This window comes from Drosophila mojavensis, unplaced genomic scaffold, assembly GCF_018153725.1.
Source record: "Drosophila mojavensis isolate 15081-1352.22 unplaced genomic scaffold, ASM1815372v1 contig_19, whole genome shotgun sequence".
Lineage (NCBI taxonomy): Eukaryota > Metazoa > Arthropoda > Insecta > Diptera > Drosophilidae > Drosophila > Drosophila mojavensis.
Window position 1 is genome coordinate 81,225 of NW_025318726.1, and position 26,451 is coordinate 107,675.

The 26,451-nt window shown below is 35.8% G+C and overlaps 1 protein-coding gene across 3 annotated transcripts; it reads left to right on the forward strand.

Moving 5' to 3' along the window:
- Positions 1-15: 15 nt before the first annotated feature.
- Positions 16-9,937, forward strand: LOC6572607 (esterase B1). Of its 3 annotated transcripts, XM_015166520.3 has the most exons (5): positions 2,803-2,834; positions 2,896-3,017; positions 8,037-8,349; positions 8,429-9,140; positions 9,196-9,937. In XM_015166520.3, the coding sequence occupies exons 2-5, from the start codon at positions 2,977-2,979 to the stop codon at positions 9,816-9,818; spliced, it is 1,689 nt and encodes a 562-aa protein (XP_015022006.1). In that variant the 5' UTR covers positions 2,803-2,834; positions 2,896-2,976; the 3' UTR covers positions 9,819-9,937. The 3 variants fall into 3 exon arrangements, with proteins under 3 accessions (XP_032589500.1, XP_032589501.1, XP_015022006.1); XM_032733609.2 differs by lacking the exons at positions 2,803-2,834; positions 2,896-3,017 and adding an exon at positions 16-119; XM_032733610.2 differs by having other exon boundaries at positions 2,778-3,017.
- Positions 9,938-26,451: the final 16,514 nt, after the last annotated feature.

Below are 26,451 nucleotides of genomic sequence, written 5' to 3' on the forward strand. Positions count from 1 at the left end.
TTTCATTGCGAGAGCTATCAAAACGTAATAATGAGAAAATACCTAATTGCTTTAAGGAAGTTGAGAAGTTTGTCCACTCAAAACTCAGGCATTCACACCAACTACGATTATATAAGCAAGTAAGTAAAAAAATTATCAAATTCAACTCGAGACGCGTTAATATGTGGGCGCATTGACGTCATAGAGCTCCGCTCTACTCTTTCGGTTTTGGGGTGCTGCTACTTATCGCTTAGCAGAATCTGAATCATAAACTCGTCTGGGTCTGCTCTCTCCCTTTCTCTCTCTCTCTCTCCATTCCTCTCTTTTGCACCTTATTTGTTCAAACAAAGCGCGTATCACTTGTGGGCCACATGGAACTTTAGAGATAAACCTAATCAAAACCTCAACTCTTAGCGTCGCGTGACTAACTCAAGTGCGCACGGTGGGCCGTTAATTGGGTACCTCATATAAAGCGCAATTACTCACTGTTATATAGTGCAAATAAAACATAAATTATATTCCATTAGATTGCTTAATCGAGGCTATTACAGAGAATTAAAATCTGAATGTATCGAATTATTCAAGTTATACAAATTTACAACATATAATTGGCATGGATTATGCTTTGCTAGGTCAGCTGAAGGGCTTGTTAGAGCAAGTCTACATTAAATTCGATGTTATACACATTGAGTATATTTCTTGATATTTCTATAGATATACTACTTGATATTTTTATATATAAATATATATTTATACTATATAACATTTATATGCCTATATAAATATATATTTATATTGTTATTATATTTGACTTCTATTGCTTATATCTAAATTTTTGCTTTCATATTTTTGCGAAATATTTTTGAACACATAAAAAATACTCAGAAATATCACTTATCAACATTATCTCCGCATATGTTATCTGTTTTATCTTCTGTCTTTGCGCATAGAACAGCTGTAATAGAGATATAGAGTTTGATACACTTTGACTGCCCTGCCCTGGTAAAGCTTTACAACTTGTCAAGACTTTATCAAGGCCAAAAAAGATAGTCAAATAATTATGATTTTTTATTGGAACCGAGAATGTTTACGGAATAAACTCTATACCCTGAAAATATTTATAATGGGATGTCAGGGTATATAAAATATATATACTTGATTATAATGATGAGTCAAATCGAACCATGTTTGTCCGACAGTCTGTTCGTTCATATGAAATCTATCTTGTGAACCACAAAATGGAAATGTATTGAAATATGCAACTGTATAAGGAAAATTTCTCTTGCTTTTTAAGTACTTCCCAATATGGAAAGCTATATCATAAATATATCTTAACTAAGTTTTCAGAAAATTGTCAACTCTTAACTGAGCAATTTCCACTGCACTAGTCATAGTGCATATGCCAATTAATTACTGAAAATTACTGGAATCGTTAAGTTATTGCTAATGCATAAACTAAACAGTACGACTTGTATATAAGTGAGCTTAGCCTTTTCAATTTCAATTATTCAGTTAGTAGTGAATCTGAAACCAAAGTGGGAAGTTAAGATGTGTTCCAGTCTGCGAACTTTATTTCTGCTCAGGTTGTATAGATCGCATATGTACATATGTATATCTATTATACGAATTATACTTCAATATAATATCTATAATTTACACAGTATTTTGGCTATTTGCATTCATTTGGCCATGAACCAAGACGAGAATGAACTCATAACTGAAAGGGAACCCAAACACCCGACGCCAGACGACTCACAGTATTAAAATCGAACTTTCGGCCAATAATTTTAACAGCGACTACGAATCTTAATTGCTTGGCCAATAAAATGAAAAAAAAAAAAAAAAAAAAAATATATATATATATATATATATATATATATATATATATATATATATATATATATATATATATATATGTATGTATACGTCTCAAATAATGCTAATTGGAACAACAAGCCAGCTGATACGCGTCTCTGATTTGCATTTATTCAGGTCTCTTACGTTTCTTTCATTCGACCGCATTGAGATCCGGTTTAATTGGCCTGACTAAATACGATTGCAATTTGTGCAAATTCAAGTTCAATACCAACTTCTAACTGTAATTAAACAGCTGCGAACTTGACTCTACGTATATCAGTTAATTTCTGGGGTCTTTGCACTCAGCGTTATGAAAGTACTTTAGCTCGGCTTTAATAAGCGCGGGGCGTTCGTTACGGTCGAGGCGGTTTTTTATTTCTTTTGTGCGTTTTTTTTAAATGTGTTTAGTTTGTTTGGCTACTTGAATTGATATTTAATGTTGATTTCAATTTGAATGTCAATTCAAAGAGACTATGAATTTGAAATATATATAAATATTATAATTAATTATGTATTATAATTAATATTTTATGCCGAATTCGAATATAATCTCCTTTTATTTCTTTTTAGCTGCTAAAGTTCTTAACGCAAAGCTAATAATGTTAATACAAAGCTTAAAACGGGCGATCTGCAGCTGTGCTGTGCTTAAAGCTCAATGCGAACTGTGCTTTGCTTCAGTTGTTTATCGGAATTCAAAATAAAAGCTCGCAGCCAAACAATTCTACAGTGCAGGCAAAAATAACAGTGCCACTGGCGGCAACTGTTTCGCTGTGAGTAAAAACCTGTTGAACGCGTGCCATACAGTGAGTGAGTGAGAGGGAGAGAGAGAGTCAGCACGCGTGTGAGTTTTATATGAGAGCCGCTTTCATTAATGCCGAACTACTAACTTGGAGTAAGTTCTGCCTCTCAACAAAAAGAGAGGACGATCGCACGACTTCACTCAGTTGCTGTCGCACTCTCGGGCAGAGCGGTTCGTGTTCGTAGTGGAGGTGTTTTGCGTGCGTGATATTTGATCAATTAGTCTTTAATATTTACTTTCGCTGCCCGTCCCACTTACAGAGCCGCGCCTGAAATAAAGCATAGGGCCGTGAAACTCAGGTGTTTGTTTTACTCAGTTCAGTTGTGGACTAGTTCGTTGCAATGGCTGTGCGATTTATGGATATGCTAAAACTCACCTTTAAGTAAGTTTCTTTTTCTAACTGTAAACAAAAGCAAAAACATGTCAGAGAATGTTGCAGCAGCAAAAGCAGATTTCTTGTTCGATCGTTAGTGGCTTTAATAGTTGCTCTCGCTTGCTCTTACATATGCACATATATGTTGTGTTTGTGTGCGAGCGTGTTTTGGTTGGTGTTGGTGTTGCGTTGGTGAAATTGTTGCGCAAGTTCTGCAGTTGCCTTTCGCATAAATTTATCAATGCCTTTTGTTTTCTTCATTTCTGATTCATTAGTTTGTTTTTGTTTTTGTTTTTTATATTTTTTGCACGTTTTTTCTCACATTTTAATTTGTTTTTTGTTGTTTTTCGCGATTTTTTTTTTCTTTGGGCTATAATGACCAGCTATTACAACAGCTTTAAAATATCATTTGGTTAAACTTGGATGTTATATTGCATAAGCTGAAATGCAATGAGTCGATGGCGTCGTAACATATTTCAAATACAAATTACTGATTAAATCCATCTCTGGTTGATTAAAACCCAACTTTTTAGATCGATAATTGACAAGAAATCAGCTGTTGTATACCAAATATTCCAGATAAGAAATTCTATTTAAAAAAAAGCTGTTGAGCTTGTTTAGCTTATTAAGTCACTAGCAGCAGTGGACTAAAAGTCTAAAGATCACTTTTTTTAATGCTTTTTTTATATACATAAAAAAGTACATACAAATATATTTCTGAGCACTTTGGGATACACGTGAGGCATAAAAAGTCTGGAATTGTGAGAAATTAAGTATATAGCTCAAGAGTTTATATCTTAAAGAGGTCTAGCATTACTTACCTACATTTGAACCCACTTTGCTACCCACTTTTGAACCCACTCCACATCTCGTGTGGGCGATTCATTAGATTTTGGACAACTGTCTGGAGCCCAGTTAATTGTTAATTTAACAAAGGAAAGGCGCCCAGTCGAGCAAATAAGCTCAACGGCAATAAAAGTGAAAACATATATTTTTTCAAGTCTAATTAGCAATATGACAACAGATTGATGAGGCCCGCCAGGTACACAGTTCAATGCGCTTTCAGGTGCAAATACAAATAGCTAAATAAGCGTGAGTTGGCAGTTTTTCATTATATCGCGATTATTCAGTTCAAATGCCACGGTAATCTAAGGCCGGCAAATTGCATTGTATATGAATGTTGTATCTAGTTAATTGTTCGTGTTCTGGGGCATTTCGAATTCTGCTCAACCTTTGAGTTTTTGCACAAGTTTTCGTAAACTTACGCCTTATCAGCTGCTTGATAACAGCTGTGCGCATTGATATTGGTTTATATTATGTGTTATATTACGAATTTGCAGTGATTTGTTATCGCTCAATTGACTGGACTCGAATATAAGTAAGAGAAATAATATAAGAAAAGGGAATATGGCTATCTATGATAGTAGATATATATGACATCTAGATAGTAATTGTCTATATTGAAAATGCATTGAATTCTAATGCAATAATCCTCAAAAGTTGCCTCACTCAAAACAATGACAAGGCAGATTCGCGCTGAAGCGGCTAAGCAAATATAATTATCGTAGACATATATTAACATCAGATATGGTATATGAAATATTGAGAAACCAGTTAAGTAACATTTTATAGACAAACCTAACGGGCTGAGATGTGCATATGTATATATGTTATTCACTTTGTGAAAGTCATTCTCGAGCTCAATTGGAATTGGCAATAAATGCAGTTATTACTGCGCTTACGAGAAATTATTGTGGCTGAGATACTCTTAAATGTTTACTGAATCACTTTAAGCTAAATAAATTACAAATTTTGTGACTGTAAATGCTCAAATTTCTTGCTACATAATTTATAAAATAGCTGTGTAAAAGTTTTACTTACATAAATATTTATTTGGATTTTAAAGGTCTATTCAAGCAAAAAGCACAAATGGCTCGACATTTGCAGAATGCACATTGGGCCAGCGAGCCGATTTTTCGATGCAAATTCCAATTTTTATGAAAAGTAAATCTATTTGAATTAAAAAACTTGAATATATACTTTGACTAAGATGAATCCAAAGATTTTAATTGCTTTGCAGCAACGATTGGTGCTCAAATATTTACAAATATTTAGTTGAATAAATATGTAAAGTAAAAGTAGCTTAATAAATTATGTTAAAATCTTAACATAAATTATATTAAAATCTTTGAATATCTTAAAATATTATAGAATATATTGAGGTTTTATTTTTATTTTTTATTTATTTTTTTTTTAAATTATCTAAACGCACCAACTGAGGAGCTTATCAAGAGATTGAAGATTCGCTATTTGTCAAAGCAAAAGTTTCTTGGTATTCTTAAGATAATTAAATAAAATAGACTTTTCTGGATCTGTTCTCATCTTGTCAATTAATAGACTGTTTAGATAATTTAGTAAATCATTTAAATTTATTTGATAATAACTGAACTGACAATTTAATGTACTTTAACTATACTTAATATTAGATGCAGTATATTATCACTATTTGATACTACATATAATATAATAATTTATATTCTGTTCAATTGACTATCTATTGAATATTTCCTATTAAATAGTATATAAAGAGAGAAGCGCAATCAACAAAGTTTCATTTCATATGAGAAATATTGAAATATTATGAATTATGTTAAGCTTTGTCTTATTATATTTAGTATATATGAGGTCTTATCATGTCGTTCAATTAAATTTGCAACAAAAGCATTCCTTTCTAATTGATAGACAGATGGAATTATATTATTTACTTTTAATTAGAAAGAAATGAACTGCAACACAAATTGGGCAGGAAACTATATATAGTATTCACTTATTAACACTGACTTATACTCAATTCAGACTACTCTTGTGCAGGGTATTCAATTGTGTTGTATATCATATTATTACTGCAACTCCATGTGCTTTGATTACTTCCATAGGCTGCTCCAACACGTACCCATACTACATATAATCTGGCCGATCTGATCTCTCTTTCTCTTTGCCTGGCTCCTTTCTCTGAAATTAGCAATTTGTATGCAAGTTCGTGGTCGTTGTTAAATTTAAACTATGTCAGTGCATTGGGGCAATGCGTGTTAAATATAAAATGTGTGATTAATTTTCGAACTGCGCAATTGACAGGTAGCGTGAAAAAAAGTGCCATAAGGTGCATTAACCACACACCCACCGCCCAGAGCGCAGTAATAAAAGTTAAATGCAAAAATAAACTAGAAACAAAGCAACAACGAAATAGATTTGAAAAACAAAAACAAAAACAAAAACAAAAAAAAATGAAAATACAAATAAATAAACAGTAAATAGAAATCTGGTCGTGCATATTAAGCGAGCTGCGTTGAGGTTGGTCATAAGGCGCGACTTTCAAAACACGAAAATATATATGTAAATAGAAATATAATAATAAAATACAAAACATACGGTAACGCAACCACAGTGGCATTGAAAGCGAACCACCCAACCACTCAGCCACCCAACCACCAGCAAGCCGGCAATTTGTTGGGTGCGTGACTGATTTCCAGGCCAAAGCGAGTGAAAATATTTAGCCAACAATTAACGAGCCCTAAACACTATGAATACAAGTCGAATGCGCAAATACTCTATGAAGTGATGGAAAATTGACTATGGGAAATGTTAAGACTGACTTTTGGCTAGTTTTTTGGCAAATTAAATGAAACCCCCTCTGCAAAGAGGTGGAATCAATTCTTTTAAATGGTTACTTCGCTAGTTCTTAGGCGTAATGGTTGGATTGACAATCTGGGGAACATAGAATATAATTTTTTTTTTATTTTTTTTTTTTTAATTTTAATTTTTATTTTTATTTTTATATTTAATATAGATGATTAATATAGATAATACGAAGATGATATATTGACGATACCATTTTATCAACAGGCAAGATTAGATATGAGAACAGGCATAAGTCACATTGGGCCAGGTCTTATGAATACTGTCTATGGAGGAGAAAGCAATACGAAGCGCAAGATTATTACAAAGTACTACAAAAAGTTGACTTTTCTGTAGAATTGCCCATATTCAAAAGGGTTCTTTGATCTCCTATGAGTCTTAGTAATCTTGATTAACTTTACTTTGTGGTCAACCAGCATTTTTTTTTTTTGCGGAGCTGTGTTTTTGATTAGTCTTTTTGGGACTTCCACTGCTGGCATTGCTTTTATTGTTTAGGAATGCTTGATTTTTCCAGCATAACAAGTCAAGACTTTTTTTAACAGTATTTTGTTTCTCGACAAAACCTATTTTTTAATAACATGCAAAGGTTAGGGCTAACTAAAGCTCATATAGATTAATAGCATTAGTGATTTTTTACTTTTCAGTTAAAGACCATTTTAACAGACTATTAATAATAAAAACAATTTAAATTGTAAGTGCTAAAATTTTGAAGCTCAAAATTCACTCACTAAAAAATGCTTGAAATAAACAAAATTTGCATATTTGAGTAATGAATACAATTTTTTGTTTGGCATGGCTATGCGAAATGAACATACTTCAGTTTCCATTGATGTCTTTTGATTTATAATATGAAACACCCTTTGCTTAATATTTTAACTATGTAAAACTAAAAAAAAAAAAAAAAAATAAATAAAAAAAAAAAAAAAAATAAATAAATAAATAAAAAAATAGATAATAATTGCTTAAGCTAAATATTGCTCTTGGCTTTCGTCTGCCTCTTCTTCCGTCTGATTTGGCTCAAATAAAATCTCTATCGATCGCCTTGAATTTCAGATTCAAAGTGTGCTTATTATGGCCTCATAAATGAAGAGTTTGCTGAGTCTGTCCGCTCTTAGAAATTCCTATTGATGATTCTATTGAATATGTAATATTCCGCATATAAATTCCTTAATCAAATTCATTCAATGTGCCGCAACTAGTTTGAACTTATTTTTTTTATGTCTTGGTATAAATTGAGTTGCAGTTGGAGCGAGCTAAATATCTCCAGAATTTAATATGATTTTCACTCACACATACATTCACACTTGACTCACACTCTGCTCCCTTTTATAGGGTGCTCAGCTTTAAGTACGAACAGCGTCGCCTGACCACAGCCATCTACTCGGTGGTGAAGACGCAGCTGGGCTCAGTGCGCGGGGTGAAGCGGAACACGATATGGGGCGGCAGCTATTACAGCTTCGAGAAAATACCCTTCGCCAAGCCGCCGCTGGGCGAGCTGCGCTTCAAGGCGCCGGAGCCGGTGGAGCCGTGGGAGCGTGAGCTGGACTGCACCTCACCGGGCGATAAGCCGCTGCAGACACATCCGTTCTTTCGCAAGTTCGCTGGCTCTGAGGATTGCCTGTACCTGAATGTGTACGCCAAGGATGTGAGTAGAGGAGGAGGATGTCTCGATTCAGTCAGCAGCTGCTAATTTATATTTTGTCTTTTAACTTTTTATTTAACAGCTGCAGCCCAACAAGCTGCGTCCCGTGATGGTCTGGATCTATGGGGGTGGCTATCAGGTGGGCGAGGCGTCGCGGGACATGTACAGCCCGGACTTCTTCATGTCCAAGGATGTGGTGCTGGTGAGCATATCCTATCGGGTGGGTGCGCTGGGCTTCCTCAGCCTCGAAGATCCGGCGCTCGATGTGCCCGGCAATGCCGGCCTCAAGGATCAGCTGATGGGCCTGCGCTGGGTGCACGACAACATCGAAGCCTTCGGCGGCGATCCCAACAATGTGACGCTGTTCGGCGAGAGCGCGGGCGGCGCATCCACACATCTGCTTTCGCTCAGCCCCCTGACGGAGGGTCTTGTGCACAAGGCCATCATCATGTCGGGGAGCGCGCTGTGTCCTTGGACACAGCCTCCGAACAACCAGTGGACATATCGGCTGGCACAGAAGCTGGGCTACACGGGCGAGCAGAAGGATCGGGAAATTTTCCAGTTCTTGCGCGCCGCCAAGGGCGGGGACATTGTCAAGGCAACGGCCCAGGTGCTCAACAAGGAGGAGAAGCACCACCGCGTTCTGTTCGCCTTCGGCCCCGTCGTGGAGCCCTACAAGACGAAGCACACGCTGATCGCGCAGCCGCCCTACGAGCTGATGCAGCAGACCTGGAGCCGGCGTATTCCCATGATGTTTGGCGGCACCAGCTTCGAGGGGCTGCTCTTCTATCCAGGTGCGTCGAATGAGTTTAGATGTGACTTCAGCTTAACCCAATCTTTGCCTTGCAGAGGTCATGCGTCGTCCCGCCACCTTGGATGAGGTCGGCGACTGCCAGAATGTGCTGCCCATTGATCTGGGCGAGAATCTGGACCCGAAGCTGCGCGAGAGCTATGCGTTGCAGCTGAAGCGCGCCTACTTTGGCGATGAGCCGTGCAACCAGGCCAACATGATGAAGTTCCTCGAACTGGAGTCCCATCGTGAGTTCTGGCACCCCATCTACCGGGCCGTGCTCTCCCGACTGCGTACGGGCAGCGCTCCCACCTACCTGTACCGCTTCGACCACGACTCCAAGCACTGCAATGGCATACGCATTGTGCTCTGCGGCAATGAGATGCGTGGCGTTTGCCATGGCGACGATCTCTGCTACATCTTCCACAGCATGCTGTCCAATCAGGCAGCGGCGGGCTCACCCGAGCACAAAATCATCAGCGGCATGATAGATATCTGGACGAGCTTTGCGGCAAATGGGGATCCCAACTGCGAGAGCATCAAGCAGCTCAAATTTGCGCCCCTGCAGGATGAGACGAAGGTCGAGTGCCTGAACATTGGGCAGGACTTCGAAGTGAAAATGCTGCCCGAGCTGCCGAAATTACACCTCTGGGATGGCTTCTATGCTAGGAACATCCTTTGAGCTCTCGTCTAGTTGTGGGTCGTAATTGGTTTTATAGCTTTAGCTAACATGAATTTAAGGTCTTGCTTTTAACGCATGTAAATATCTTGTGTATATATACGTATATGTAATACATCCTACGAGAATTAGTGTTTTATTTTTTTTTTTTTTTAATGAGTTGTGCTTAATTAAGCTTGGTTTGCTTCAAGCAAAGGCAGGCGAAATTGTAATATGACATCTTCATATGTAATTTGTAGTTTTGCTTTAAGTTTTCTATGAATTAAAGAGCAAACTTGAAAATCAACTTAAAGTGGGCTATGTTAACTGACTGTTACGCGACTGTAGTGTAAGTGTTAAGTTTAAGATGCAATGCGGTAGAATTAAATCACCTAAGCAGACAGTTCTAGTAACACAATGTTAACTAGGTGGAATATATTATTTAAACTTCGTTATGTTTGGTGACTGTAAACCAACTGTTAAGCAAAATATGCAATGAAATGAAATATATCCTTAACTCCACTTTGCAGTTCTAGTAATACAATGTTAACTAGCTCGAATATGTTAACTATGTTAAGCAACTGTTAAGCTTAATATGCAAGGTAGAATGCAAAATTACTTGAATTGAACTTAGCGATCAGTTCTAGTACAGCAATTTTAATTACCTCCAATCTATTAATTGGTAGTTGGGTCACTGTGAACTAAATGCTAAGTTTAATATGCAATTTAGTAAATGAACTAATGTAGTAGACATGTAGTGAACCGACGTTAACTAGCTTCAATCAAGTATTTAAACTGGTTAATGTTAATTGACTGTTAACTGACTGTAAATGTATAAGAATTAAAAATAACTTGAGCTTAACTTATTAAACCGTTCTAGTATAGCAATGCCATTCTGTTAACTGGCTGTTGGGTCACTGTAAAGTAACTGTTAAGTATAAATTTTAACTTCTTAGTTGACAATTCTGGCACAACAATTTTACCTTGAAAAGCAAAGTCCCATTTCAACTGAGGTCCATTTTAACTAAGGTCCTCAGGTAAGCTGATACGAAAGTTTGTTAATTTAAATTCATCTCGTTTAGCTGACTAATTCGTTAGTCATTTAATTGAAATTTGTCTGCTGCCTTTAATTTTCAGTGGTTAGAACGACTTTTCACCCAAGCTGACAACTAAGTTTTTCGTCAACTGTCTGTTATTTGGCCCGACTGCGTGCACCGTTTGCTGCTGTTATGTGTCTTCACACATACCTATACCCGCACTTACACACATGCACACACACCCACCTGCTCTCTCGTGTGTCACACATTTATGTGTGTAAGCCGATGCTTGACAATCAAAGGGTACAACACAACGGCAACAATTTCCGCAACGCGACCGCCAACAACGACCCCAGAGAGTGAGTGGAACTGGGCAAAAATAAAATTCCATTAAAATTTTTGCAAGTTTTTAATCTGTTTTTTTTTTTTTCCCCCGTTATTTTTAGGACATGCCAAAATGTTTGTGTGGTAAATCCAAAAGGGCTGCTCACGTCGACCCAGGTTCCTGGCGCGTATCCTGCACGACGTGAAAATTTCATTTGTCGACGCGTCGTGCAGCAAGTCGTAGCTGCAGCACAGTTTTTATTATTTTTCGTGCTTTACATATTTTTTAACCAATTTTTTTTTATTTTCGGCGAGCTCTCTAGATCCGGGTTATGGTTGGGACATGCCACTGGGTGTGTTCCCCGCATGTTGGTCATGTGCGCAGCGTGTAAAAATGGGCGTGAACTCAATAAATTAGAATTTTTTAGTGGCAGATTTTCGTGTATTTTTTATTTTCACTTTTTCCCAGAATCGTTTCGCTGCTGCATTTATATAAATGTTTAATGCTGCGCTCTTTGATTAAATATTTCTGCGAGCTCTTTATTATTTAAGACGTCTGCACTATGAGTAAATGATGCGGAAGCTGTTTTTGCAGAGCTCGAAATGTTATTAAAAAAGATTAATCTTAAATGAAAAACATTTGCATAAATAGTTGAAGTTTTAGCGTTTGCGATTTCCTTAAATTTAAGTTGATAAATTGAAGAGTAATTTTTATGTTATTTTTTTTTTACTATTATTAAATATTATTTTTTAAAATTTTAACTCTTAATTTTTTATTTTATTTTTTTTTAATTCTTTTTTCCTACATTTTTATAATTTTATTCTTCCTATTTTCTTCATTTTTTTTGTTTTAATTTTAATTCAATATTATTGCATTCATTCGGCTTAACATGAATTTATGTATTTTTTAATTGTATTTTTTTTAGATCTCTTTTTTATATTATTTTTTTTAGTTAAATGTTATTTTGAAAGTTTTGTATGTATTTTTAATTTGTTTTATTAATATTATTTAATTTTTTTAATATTAAATAAATTTCATATATGCCAAAAATATATTTACACAGATAATTTTTTTTACATATCCGTAAATTTACTTAACTTTTTTACAGCAGATTCTATAAGCTGTGCAGATCCGTTATATTTGAATTCTTATTTATTTTTTACACATGATAGCGGTTAATTGAAACATTTAAATATGTGCCCTTGGACATGCATCCATATTATTTAAGCATTGTGAATATATTTAAATGCTGCCACATTTTGGCTGATGCTGGTTGAGCGATTTTTTGCGGGCGCACAAAAGTATGCAACGCTTTTTCGCTGGCACTCCGCGGCTGGCAGATGTCGCCAATATAGCTGTCGCTGTTGTTGTTGTTGCACGATGTTGTATGTGTTGCTGTGCATGCATAAGCCATATTCATCCGCCTGTTAGCACTTGCTGACGTTCGCTGTAGTTGCAGTTGCAGTTGCAGCTACTGTAGTTTTTTTTTTGGTCTGGACAAAGTCCTGCTTGATGTCTGATCATATTTGTTTGTGGCTTTTCGTTGCGGTCGCCGCTTAACAAAAACTGCACACACATACACGGACACACACGGGCGCAACCACAATTATAATGGCCATGCCGGCTTTGGCATTTATTGAAGTTCAACTTTTATCAAATTAAATTTGCCGGATTACAGGTATTTAGAGCTGAACTGTCTGCGGTTAGGGCAAGCGGGCGAAACAAGTGGCATTAGCGGTTGTAATTGAATTTCAGCTATAAAAGTGCAATACTCCAGCGTGTTCACTATATTGTTGTTGTTGTATTCTGGTATTTTGTTAGCGCTGCGGCTTAATTGAATTTGCAGCACATTTGAATAAATAAAAAATGAAGAATGCAAAACAATTGGGACTAGAAAACAATTTGGATTTATATACTCTATATTGCAATATTGTTTGTTGTAGTTAAATTAATTGAATGATGGCGACAGCGCTTTGTGTCAGTGTTGGCAAACGTCAAATTGCATAAGTGTCAGCAGCACAAAGTGGATTAAAATTAAATATATATGTATATATAGAAATGCTAAATGGATGCATACTTAGCTGTCAGCTGGCGCACTGAAAGGCAACGCCTGAACAGTCTCATATATCCTGCTGAACGCGCCGTTATTCTTCACCACCTAGCTGACCCTGACGGGAGCCGTGCTAACGGTCTTAAGTGCACTGCCAATGTGATTTTATTATGCTGCAGGCATAAATTATTTAGCTGAGTGTCTTGAATTACCTGCAGAAAGGCAACTGCCGGCGAGCTGCACCTGCAAAATCACTTCGAGGCAGCTCAATTTGAGCGTAAATTTCGTTTCAACAATAACAGCAACACGAAAGTGAACTGGGAGCCACAGCTTTAATAACAAACACAATTTAAGTGCACATAAAATGGCTGAAATATACCACGCCCCCTTGCTGCTGTCTTCGACACACAAACACACGCACACACACACACCCAAGCACTTGGCAGGGAATTATGCACTCCAAGGATACGACTCGCATTTTATGCACTCGCCAGTAAAGTTATTGAGTAATCAGCTTTAAAACTCTCAACTAGCTTCAGCACAAAGGGGTCTTAGTGGGGGCGTGGCAGTTGTTTGTTTCTTTGGCCACACAGCAGTAGCTGGCCGCCGTAGCTGCAGCACACTGCTTGCCCCATAAAATGCGCAAAATGTATGCCCAGGCACGTGGCAGCTGAAAATGATTGCGCGACATGCTTGCTTTATGCTTTTTGGGTGCCACGATTTATGCGGTGCCCACTGCTGCAGCCAAAGCCACAGCCAGAGCCAAGGCCTGAGCTACAGGCTCTGAGCTAAAGGCCACTGCCTTGTAGCCAACTGCAGCAGCAGGAGCAGCAGCAGGAGCAGCAGTAGCAGCAGCAGGAGCAGCAGCAGGAGTAGCAGCTCTTTTCTGCTTAGCATATCGCATTGCCAGAAGGCGACGTGACGTATGAGCGTTAATAACTTCCAGCATGTCAGCCTCAAAACTAATCAGCAGCAACAGCAGCAGTAACAGACTGCAAAAGTATTTCATGTACTAGTTGCAACTTTGTAACTAATTGCTTATTTTATATAGATTCCAAATACTCTTTGTTACACTGCAACGGTATTTAGGTGGTAGACTCTATTAGGTAAACAGCATTTGCCCTCGTTGAATATAGTCAATATTAACAAATAAAATCGAATATGTACAACATATAAATATTAGTTGCATTAAATACTTAATTATTAATTTTTTTTTTTAATTTTAATTTTTAAATAACCTCTTTGTGAGCTTTTAATTATTAACTATATATATTATGTTGTAATCAAATTTTTATTTTTTTATTTTATTAATATATTTATTTCTATGCTATTAAAATATTTATTTCTATTTAAATATATTTTCTTACATATATAGAGTGTAATATATATATTTTAATACTTGAAAGTTATTAATTTTGTTGCTCAATTTATCAGTTTATCATAAATCATGTATTTAGATTAACGGCTCTTTCTATATTTGCCATTTATCGAATATATTTATTTTTTTAAGTTTGTTATTTATTTTATATTTTTATATTTTTATTTATATTACTATTTGTCGAAATTTCTGCTTATATTTTTGCTGTAAATTAATTATTAACTATATCATATATGTTATTCATTTATATATTTTATATATATTAAATTTAACATATTCTTATTTAATTTCTCTTCTTATTAGTATATACTAAATACACACTATATTTATGGAATAAATGAATTTTATTTATAAATACATCTATAATGTTTTTTATTTTATTAATTTTTGTTTCTTTATTATTTTTTATCTATTTATTTTATTAAATTTTATTTATTTATTTTGAATGAGTTAATATTTTTTCTTTATTTTTTATCTATTTATTTTATTACATTTTATTTATTTATTTTAAGCATATTGATTTTTTTCATATATATATTTTTAATTTTTACTATATTTATAACTATAATTATACATTCATATATATACATTTTCTAAGCAAAGCGTCGGCTTTAATTTTCCTTCTCTTATTGGCAGTTGTACAGGGTATTTGCAACTATTATTTATTTACATTGTCTGACCGAGGGACCTACATAAATAAGACGCAGACAAAGAACAAAGTACTGCGCCTGCCGGCCTTCTACACATTTTTTCAGCGCTTCGCCCACACTTTAGGAGTTTTTTTTTTTTTTTTTTTTATTTTTTTATTTTTATTATTATTTTACTTTTTTTTGTGTATGCTGTTGGCAGACTCATTAAGCCTGCAGTAATGACACTTTAGCGCTGTGAGCACGTTCTAAGCGCCAGCAATAATTCATGCCACTGAATGATTTGTGGAAGCCACCGCAACCTACACAGTGGAGAGTAACCATCGAACGGACCCAGCAGCCCGGCTGCCCAGCATCGAAGCCTGAATATTTCAAGTGCTCGTTGGCATATTTTAAGGTAAAAGTGAACTTTGGGCCATATTTTTCTTTGTTTTTGTTTTTGTTTTTGCGTAGCAGCTGTCGAGTACCTAAATTATTCGATATTTTTGGCTTATTTACTCACAAAAAGCCTAAATAAATAAGAATTTAACTATATTATTATGTGGATGGCAAATGTCTGAATGCTTAATAATGATGTGAGCTGGCATTGAAAATACTGAAATTATGGACGGCAAATGTATGTGAAGTTGTTCTTTTTTAAGTATTCGTTCTTGTACGTTTTCTATATAAGTCGCTGGACAGCGTCATAGAAAAAGTAATTACATATAAACAAATACGATGGGCTTGAGTTAGGTAGAAAATAAATTCATTTACAAATACGATAGGCTTGAGTTAGGTAGAAATTAAATTCATTTACTACAATATTAAAATTTGTAATCCAATCGTCTTTACAAGACTTGAAATTATTCAATTCGCCATGTCCTTTGACAGAAAAGGGAATAATTTGCAGCTGATGCAAGATCGAGTTCAGTGATTAACTGCAGCTCGCTCTTAGGCTCGGCTATTATTACTTGACTGAAAATAAGCTAGATGAGATTGCTCTCTTGGTGTCTAGCTGAAGAGAAGCGAATGAGTCGACAATGCCTCAGTTTCAAGGCGCAAGGCGAAAAGAGAAATATCAAATATATCTCTCTCTTCTTTTTACATGAAATTTAAAGGGCAAGTCTGGCCTTAGGCTAGCTCAGATTGAGTAAGCTTTGATATGAACACATACATACTAAATATATATTAAAATAAATCATTATAGTTAAAACAAATCTTTGAATTAATTATTAATTATTTGGCTTGCAATCATATTACAGTGGCCATATTCCATTCCATCCTTTAACCATTTCCTTATGTCTGTTACAGTCAGCTTGTTCAGATCGCCAATTTCTAGCCATCTTCTCTTTCTTCATTGACATCGGCCCTGTCGGAATGAGCTCACTAGGCATCGTGCTAATGTATCATAATATGTACTTGAGAGCAGCTATAATCTATCTCTCTATCCCTGTCTCTTTAAGCTCAATATGAGTAGCCTCAAGATCACAGCACATCAGGTTCTCAGGCACTCATTAAAATTGAAGGGAATTGGGAAAACTGGCAAACAGACTCTGCAATTAATTATTTACTATTTTCTCTAATATGTTTGCAATAGCACATATATATTTATATTTAAAACCAAAATGTATATCACTATTTTAGCCAAAAAGTCGAATATTCAAATTAGTTTTAGTTTTATTCAACGAGCGTATTTGACCTCTTCGACTTTTTGGCAGCGTGCAGCAAGTGGGGCAATAATGTGACCCAGGGCACTTACTAACGTGTTGGTAATAAATGCAACCGAATAATTTTCGTTTTATGATAAAAATCGTGCCAAAAAATGAACCCAAAAGCGAAACTTTAATGTGCCAGCAAAGAGAATATAAAAGCCAAAAAATATATACACGCATTATAAATGATAGTGGAAATATTTATATGCACATACACACACACATATATGCAAAAGTGTGTGTTTGTGTGTACGTGTGTGCTGTGGTCAGAAAACACTATAAACAGGCGCCGAAGTCGGGGCTAGCGGGCAGTTGAGAGTGCATGAGGCAAAACGGCCAGAGCCAGCCAGCAAACCGCTTCAAACTAATAATAACCAGCAAAGCCACATGGAAAATAGGGTAAAAAAAAAGTGCAGAGAGGGTGGCAGTGTGGAGGTGGAGTGGAAGGAGAGGAAGGAACTGTTGGGTGACTAAAGGCGTGCCGGTTAGCTAACAACACAGTAAACATAATTGCAACCACGAAATTTACAAATAGCTTTTAGTGTCAGCGCAAAATACATAGCACACACTCTCGCACACACACACACGCACACACACACACAGTCGCAGCGTAATGCACATGCACTCAATGCATATCAGCAGTTGGCTTAGCGCCGCATGCTGTATGCTTTTGTGGGCGGAAATGTCGTAAAACAGCAGACAGCAGACCAAAAAAGGACACGCAGCAGCAGCAGAAGCAGCAGCGGGACAGCAGCAGCGAAGGCAGCCAAAGGACTCGCCTTGGACACTCTCGAGCGCATATCTAATTTGTCATGGCGCCTGGCAGCAAGAAAAATGTGCAGCAGCGTGTCCTTGGCCACTAATTAATGCGGCTTGTTTTGGCTGCCAAGTCCTTGTGCCTGGCCTGCCGAACAGCAGCCGCCTTGCCACTCTCCTCTCTCCACTCGCTCAAGCCTTGCTGGCTGCAAATTAATTTTCGCTTCAGCATTGCAGCTTCAAAGTAGCGCAACTTGTGTTCATTTGCAACTCAAAATGTGGCAACTGTGGCCCACGGCAACGGCGCGTATGCGCAATATTAAAATGGCCTGGCCGTCCCGTGCCGAGTTGCCCGCTCTCACACGCATAACTTTTGCTGGCAGCAACAACAACAAACAGGTTGCATGTTAATTAAGTTGCAGGCAGTTTGACGGCAGACGTCAAGCAACTGACGCACGTTCACACCTGCCGTGACTCGTTGGGGCGGATAGCTCTGGCAATAAAACGTACTCAACTTATTTATAAATTGTAAAATCTAGAAAAGATGCGAGCAGCTAATTGAATAAAGTTGCTGGCATTTTGCTTTGATGCATCAATTGTCAATTGCTGTAATATAATATAATATATATGTATATTCATATGAACAGGTAAGTTTAAAGTTGAGCAGTTGAGCTCAAGGTAAAGGATATATTTGATGAGTGTGGCACGTTTAATCACCTGATTCACAATAATCGATTACTTTGTTTTCATAGGCGAAAAAAAATCGCGTTGAAGTATTTTCGATTTGAAGCACCAGGCACTTCAATATCTGCAGAGCACCTTTTCTCTAAAGCAGGTGCTACTGTTAAGGAAAAGAGAAATTGTTTAAGCACTACACATCTTTCGGAGTTATTGTTTCTATTTAGAAACAATATATAAATAATAATAAAAAATATATATAAACAATAAATAAATAATAGCATTTTTTTTTATTTTAAGCAATACAATATATTTCAAAATAATAATAAAAAAAAAAAAAACTAAAAGAATTAATTCACTTAATCGATTATTTTGATCCTAAATTTGAAATTAGTAGCTTAAATTGCTAATTTGATTCAATAATCGATTAATATATATATATATATATATTTTTTTTTTTTTGCCATCATTATATTTGACTGCCAGTGTCTCCATCCATAGTTCAATTTATAAATAGCTCTAAAATTCCACCCATATTTACATTTAAAGCTATGCTTTCATTACTTTGCCAACACATGGGCTCGACAGCAATTTGGCTTCTAGTCTAATTAAAAGTGAAATTCCTCGAATTGAGGCTCAGTCAAAGGACAAATGCTAACAAGCCAGCAGACAACAGAAAGAAGTCGGCTTTTTCCGTTTTTTTTTTCGTTCTTCTTTTGCTCATGCCCAAAACTTTTCCCATTACGAAAATGTTGGCACGACGCGCCTGCCCCTGCTCAATGCTAAAATGCAACAAGCAAGCATTTAAACAAAAGTAAAACAATGCTCAATAGTTGGTTTATTCCGCTACCCCTCGCACCCTCCCCTCTTTTGTCTTTTTTTTTTTGTTTTTTTTTTGTTTTAGCCCATTTTCATTTGAAGTGCCAACTTTTGCTAGCAAACAAATGGTAAACAATAAAAGTGCAAGCAAAATATTTGCCATATGATAAAAGTTGTAGCACCCCACAGACCCCAAGCAGAGCCTTTATTTATAGCTACACACAAACATACATAAATACATACATACATACAGATATATACTTATGCATGCCATGGGTAGCGCTGACATTGTGCAATCAAATTAGCCAAATGCTGTGGCATTTCCGTTTCCGTTTCGGCAACGCTTTTTAACTGTACCATTTGCCAGCTGCATTGAATGCAACGTGGCGTGCTTTAACTTTCATTTTCTCCCGCTGGTTTTCTCTTTCTTTTTTCGTGAGCCTTTCATTTGTGCAGACAGCAGCAATTTCCTTTTGCCTGTTGCCCCAACTTCTCAGCTGCGATAAAGCTAACCGAATCACACATTCACACCTGAGTGTCTGCAGCAGGTGCTACTTTATTACGCCTTCTGCTAATTATTCGCCTGCTGCCAGTTGGCAATTGCAACTGCAAATTTGTAGGTTAATCATAGAGAAATGCGAGGCTGGGCATGACGAATATTAAATGCCCTAGTCAGTGTTTAAAATCTCATGAAACAACTCAAGCGAGCTGACTATCAGCTTAATCAAGATCATAATGCAGTAAAGGTTATTCACATAATTTTTAATTTTTAATATGTACAATAATTTATATTGCTATAAGAGTAATTTCCGATGACTCATTCTGAATCAGCTCAGCTAGTGAAAGTCAAGCCAGTGGCTGTTCATAAAATTAAATAAGACCATAATAGTTATGATAATTATTGTCAGCATAAGATCTATCTATCAGCCAACTTGGTCGTTTATAGAGCATTATGGCAACCTTATACAATATATTCTTTCATTGCTAAAAAGCTGTAAATTGCCTGCAACATTTACATTTCCTGGGCTTAATTAATAGCTCAGCAGGCTGACTATAAATTATAAAAGTTAGCAATTTGTGAAAACTTCATTTCGCAGTGAATATTTGAAAGAGCACACGTAGATATATACTCTAAATATAAGTTGCAATATATATATATATATATGCATATAAAGCCTTTAAGATGCGGCCAACAATGTCTTGAGCAGAGCTGCATTCGGGCTGGATGCAACAAATAAAACCGGAGAAAGCGTCTTGCTTTCCAGCGAGCTTTCGATTATCTGGTAAACACATTAAATTGTGTGCCAGACAATGGCGGCAGACACGAGCACAAACACGTACAGCCGCGCAGGCAGGACGAATGGCTCGTGCGGCGAGTGAATGGACGGGGAGTGGAGTGGAAGGGCAGGTGGTGGGGAAGACGTTAGGAAAATAGCGTGCTACGCGAAAAATATTTATTGGCTAGCAGCGGAGCGCTGGCAGCTGCTAAAATAGAAATCAGAGCTAAGGAAATGCTCAAGAAATGCTAAAGAAATAACGGATATACAAAGTTGAGGTATCAGAACAGGAAGTGCATATCGCGCATAGAAAATGCAGCAGCAACAACAAAAACAACAGCAACAACAACAACAGCAAGGAAGACGGGACGCTGAGCAACAAAATTGCTAGCAGCTCGTAAATAAAATGCAATACAAATGCGCGCTGCCAGCGTGCAAACAAGCCAGAAAAACTGCTACCAAATCAGCTGACAGCGGTACAGTGCACACACGCTAAGTTCAACTAAAAAATCAAATTTATAATAAAAAAGTAGTTTTTGTGTATTTATTTAAGTGTAATAGAAATATAATTGAAATAAATCTATGAATAATTATTTATTATTTTATTATTATATTTATATGTTCAAATTCAAAAAAAAAAAAAAAAAAAAAAAAAAAAAAAAAAAAAATAAAAATAAAAATTTAATTAATTAAATAAAGGTATAATTTAATTAAATAAATAAAAAAAAATTTCAATAATAAATATTTAAAAAATTTGTATTATTTTATTAATAACTATATATTATGTATAAATTAATAATAAATAATCTTTAAGCAATGATTATTTCTTAATTTATTATTAAATTATTATATGTAAAGAACTATACTAAAATTTCAGCTTAATCAAGATAATTTATAAAGATGAAATAATGATCGGCTTATTACCCATTCGTATATATCATGGAAAACTTCAGTTTTGGTAAATTTCAAATACATACCTTATCTTGTCATTAAGTAAAAATCTTTACTAATTTTTATAATTTTTATAATTTAAATGCCAATTATATTAATAAAAATGAGCTTAAAATGAATTTATTCTTTTTTTTCTGTTTCGGCCTTAACAAGTTCAATATATACACCTTCTAGATATTTTTCTTTTTTATATTTATTTATTTATTTATTTTTTTATTGTAAGAATTTTGGGCGTATGCTCATCAGAAATATTGCAAGATTAACCTGTTCAATATAAACAAAAAACCAAAGCGAATCTCTTTATACAGTAGAATAGAATGTGTATAATACATTTTGTATTATAATTATTTTCCTGGCTATATATTAGAACTAGTTTTCTTAGCCAGCAATCACTGTGGCAATGTGTTTGGGAATCAAATAAAATAGCTAAAAAATCAAATAGGAAACGCTCTTATTCGCCTTTTGCACCGCTCGCTTCTTTCGTTTCTGGACAACCGCATTTGAATGTCTTGTTACGAGCGAAACTTTATTTTTAACGCTCGGCAACAATTGGAAAAGCGCAAATCACGTAACGTCTGGAAAATCGAAATGCGCGCTTTGCGTTTTTGATAAACACTCGTTGGGCGCACGCACCTTGTTCGCATGTGGGCGTGTGGGCGTGTGTGCGAGTGGGCGTAGCCAGGCGAAAAAGAAAGACTGCATTCTGATAGGAGCCGCTCGAGCATAGCTGCAGCTCATTTGGTAAGCAATAAAAACGGAACTTGTTGCCAGACTAACAATGTTTGGGCCCAGCACAGCTCAGCTAAGCAGGAGCTGGCCCTTGTGCCCAGGTATTGTTAACTGTGCATAAGTCAGTGGAAATTTACATTTTCTAAATCAAAATACTTTTAACATGGCCGCAGATACTGCTTACCCTTGTGTTTCTCTCTCTCTCTCTCTCTCTCTTCCTGTGTGTGTGTCAACAGGCAGGGCAAACACGGCGTTGCCACAGCGTTAACACAACATGAGCTTAACGGTAAACGTGTGGGCCGGGCCCACGCCTAAAAGTATGCAATGTTTGCTTAGGCGTCTCTGCAAACACTCCTGCCCCCATTTCGCTGCTGTTGTGGGCGAGCCTGAAACAAACTTTATTGCAAGCTCTTTTCTCGCTGTTATTTAAAAGCGAGAAAAAAGCAAGCTAAAAAACAATGCGAAAACAAAGTTAGTGGGCGTGGCGGAGGTGAAAGTTCTTTTCCCTGACTTGAGCTGGCGTCCAACCGCCCAGCTACAAGCAATAACGGCTTCTTGTTTATTACACACATTTAAGCTTGGATTTACGTGGGCTCCCACCCACAGCTGAAGGCGAATAGTGACCAAAATGTCGTCTTCCTATAGTTTGCAGGTAATGGCTTCGATAAAGTTACCTAAAAAGGCCAAAAGTGGTAGGAATTGTATATTATGGAAATCTACTCTCTCACTATATCATTTTCTTTTCGTAAAAATGGTTTTAGTATGACAATGCTTGAGGCAAATTTGTGGCTGGCTAGCTAGGGATTATGATTCTAACTAGAGTTTGAGCTTCAGGATTTGCTGACCACTTAAATGATATTCTATATGTGTATTATATATGTTTTTTTTTTTTTTTTTTTAAATAAATATGAGTGCAACACAATATCTTCATCAATTTTATTTTATTGCAATTTATTTATTATTTATTATTTGATGACGCTGAGCGTCCTTTATCTAATATATTTATTTTTCTTATAATTTATTATTATTATTTTTATTTGAATTATTAAAATTAAGAATATATATACATGAATATTATACAAACACACATTTTCCTTTGAAGAAAATTCGTTTGTTTTCTTCCACTTCCTGTTTATTTATTTATTTATTTTTTTTTTTTTTTAAAGCTCACGTTGTATTTATATTTAGCTTTAAATTTATGACAAACATTGTTATTTAAAAAAAAAAAATAAAATAAAATAAAATAATATAATATAAATTAATGTTAGGGCTTTTAATACTCGATAAACACTTAAAGTTATTGTTATATTATAATTTAATGCTCAATAATTGAATTTTTGTTCAATTAGTGTTAAATGAACAATGAAAACTTATACGTTAATGGGCATTAAACACTTTGCATTAATTTAGGTGTTTAGCTATTTATTACTAGCGCATTAACTTTGATTGGCTGTGAATAAAGGCAGCAGCAGCAATAACAGCAAAAGCCATTGAGTGGCTTTGCATTAATTTTATTAACTATAATAAATAACTCTTGCGCTGGCCATTAACGGACAGCTCAATAGATATGCACAAAATGATCGTAATGCAATGTGCAATTAAATGCATTTTTATGGCATTCTGTGAATTCACATTAAATGGGGAATTTGTATTCTTGTATTTGATGGCCATGCGCATCGAATCGAATTTAATTATGAATCCAGAATGTGTTCAGAAGTCTATGAAAATTGGCCTGATTAGCCTCGTGGACACTTTGTTGTACTCTATAAAATTTAATTATCTGAACATTGACTGTGCATTCATTGTAAAAAGTCGTCACGATTTGGAATCTAGTTTAATTATATTCCAAAAAGACAACCGCTAGAATGTGCGTGGTCACAATTAAATTATAATGAAATAAAAAAAAACAAGTAAGAAGACTCTAGTCGAGACTGCTCGACTAGGAGATACCCTGAACCCTCTAATCTGATATTCTAATCACTCTGCACTTCTTTTCGGCACACGTACATACACATCCACGTATTAGAACGCGCTCTGCTAGCTGCGCAGTAAGCAGCGACTGCGCTTGTGCTGCGCTGCAGTGTGGGCAACATTATAAGGATTTATTTGTTGAATATTTTAATTTCTAGACGTACAATCTTAATGAAAGTTTCAGGGCGAAATTATATAGTGAAAATGTATGTACATTCCAAAGCACAAGTCTCTAGTACTTGAAATACGCCTTTTACAAAGGTGAGGGTGAGGGGGTGGATATAGGGGTGGGGGGTAAATTACAACAAAAATCGAAATTATATAAAATACATATAAGTCTACATTTAAAATTTGGAAGCTCTAGCTCTAAAGGTGTAGGAGGTATAATTAAATAACTAGCTTTCGATAAGGTTTTTGATCGATAATAAATTATCGGGAGTAGTTATCGATATAAAAAGAAAAACTTGATATGCGCGTGATATACACGGACCTAGGAAAAAAAATTTCAAGTCTCTAGCTCTTATATCTTCTGAAATCGACGCGTTCATACATACGGACGGACGGACGGACGGACGGACGGACGGACGGACGGACGGACAGACAGACGGACAGGGCCAAATCGACTTAGCTCGTCGCCCTGATCAAGAATATATATACTTTGTGGGGTCTGCCACGCCTCCTTCTGTCTGTTACATACTTTTCACAAAACCATTATACCCTGATTTCCCATTTTCAATGGGTTCAGGGTATAATAAAAAAATACATATTTGACTCTTTCACATTGAAATTAAATTTAATACAATATATTTAAACAAAAAGCGATGACAGTTCACGCTTTTATATAAATATATTTAATTTATTTGATTTTTTTTTGTGTTGTGTCATAAAATTGCCTTTAAATAATACAATAAAAATGTATATATTTGCAAATAAAGCCATTAAAATTTTGCTTTGATAGTAGCTCTAAAAATAAAATAAGAACAGTTGGGTGTTACCGACTGCGGTATACTCACTCACGGCCTAAGTGCTTTGGGATCAATTTTCCGTTTAGGTACGTCCCCAATGGACGTAAATTTATCCGCTATAAGTATTCTATTTATGCTGTCATTACATATATTTAAGAATATAGACATATATATTCTCCAAACTTCAAGTCGTTTGTTTCAATGGCAACGGACTTTGCACAATACCAATATACTTATTTTACATTCGTGAATGAGGATAAAACAAAAGTTGTCATATCACAAATATGTTTGATGCGGGCTCAAGCGTGAAAACATATTTAATGAATCAGCTGTATATAAAGAACAAACTTGATTTACTCTGGTACTCTGGTAAATAAAAGATACCAAGAATGCACAGCTTTTACCATTCGACAACATTCTTTGCACTACAGTTGATCGGCTTTATTAATTTCCTCTGCGAGATACGAGCTCGCATCAGCACAATTCAATTATATGAGAACCTGAGTAAAGCAAACTTGATTTCATTTAAATGACAGATGCATGAGCCAGAATGTAAGCACTACGCCCCTCCGCATGATACATAATTATACTTCATTAATCGCCACTTCAGCAGCTGTGAAGTGACATTTCACACCTTACTCGATCGCAATTACGATTCTCTTTATGGGATTAACTGAAATACGCATTTGATTCAGTCATGTGCACTTTTATGAAAAGGTTCGCATTTCTTTCGTGTTTTCAATCAATTATAAATATTTCATCAGCATTATCATTGTAGGCGAACTGCCGCTCTGACGTTCTACAATAAGTTTCAATTTGCTTAATGTAATATTTAATGCAATTTCCATCCAGAAATTCCATTTATTTTGCAGCAAGCGAAATTCACATATGTTTTCTGCTGCATCTTAACAATGTCAGTTCGTTCTTCGATATAATGGTCCTTGAAGGCTTTACGAAAGTCCTTTCTGCACACCACTTGGCAGCACTTTAATTACGCCTGCAGTTGTAGCAGCAGTTGAAATTAATAAATAAGCCGTCTTCATATTGTGCGCTGTTTATTTATAAGTTTGAATATTTGTTATTATTTCAGTTTGTGCTGCGAACAAGCAAATATGAAATAATATTAAGAAAATGTGGCTTTCGGCCCTGGGACCTGATGTTCTCCGGCAGCTGAAGTAGCTGTAGTTGAGCTGATGTTCTTGCGGCCTAGCCAAGTTTTATGGCACCCCGAATGCACATAAAATCTTGACAATTCCCGCACCGAACATAAAAACTAGTTATGCATAAAGCATTTAGCCCAAACCCATCCCTATCCAGACTCCGCCCCAATGCCTCCTTCACATAAAACATTTTAAGTTTAATGGCAATTAACCTTTTCGCGTG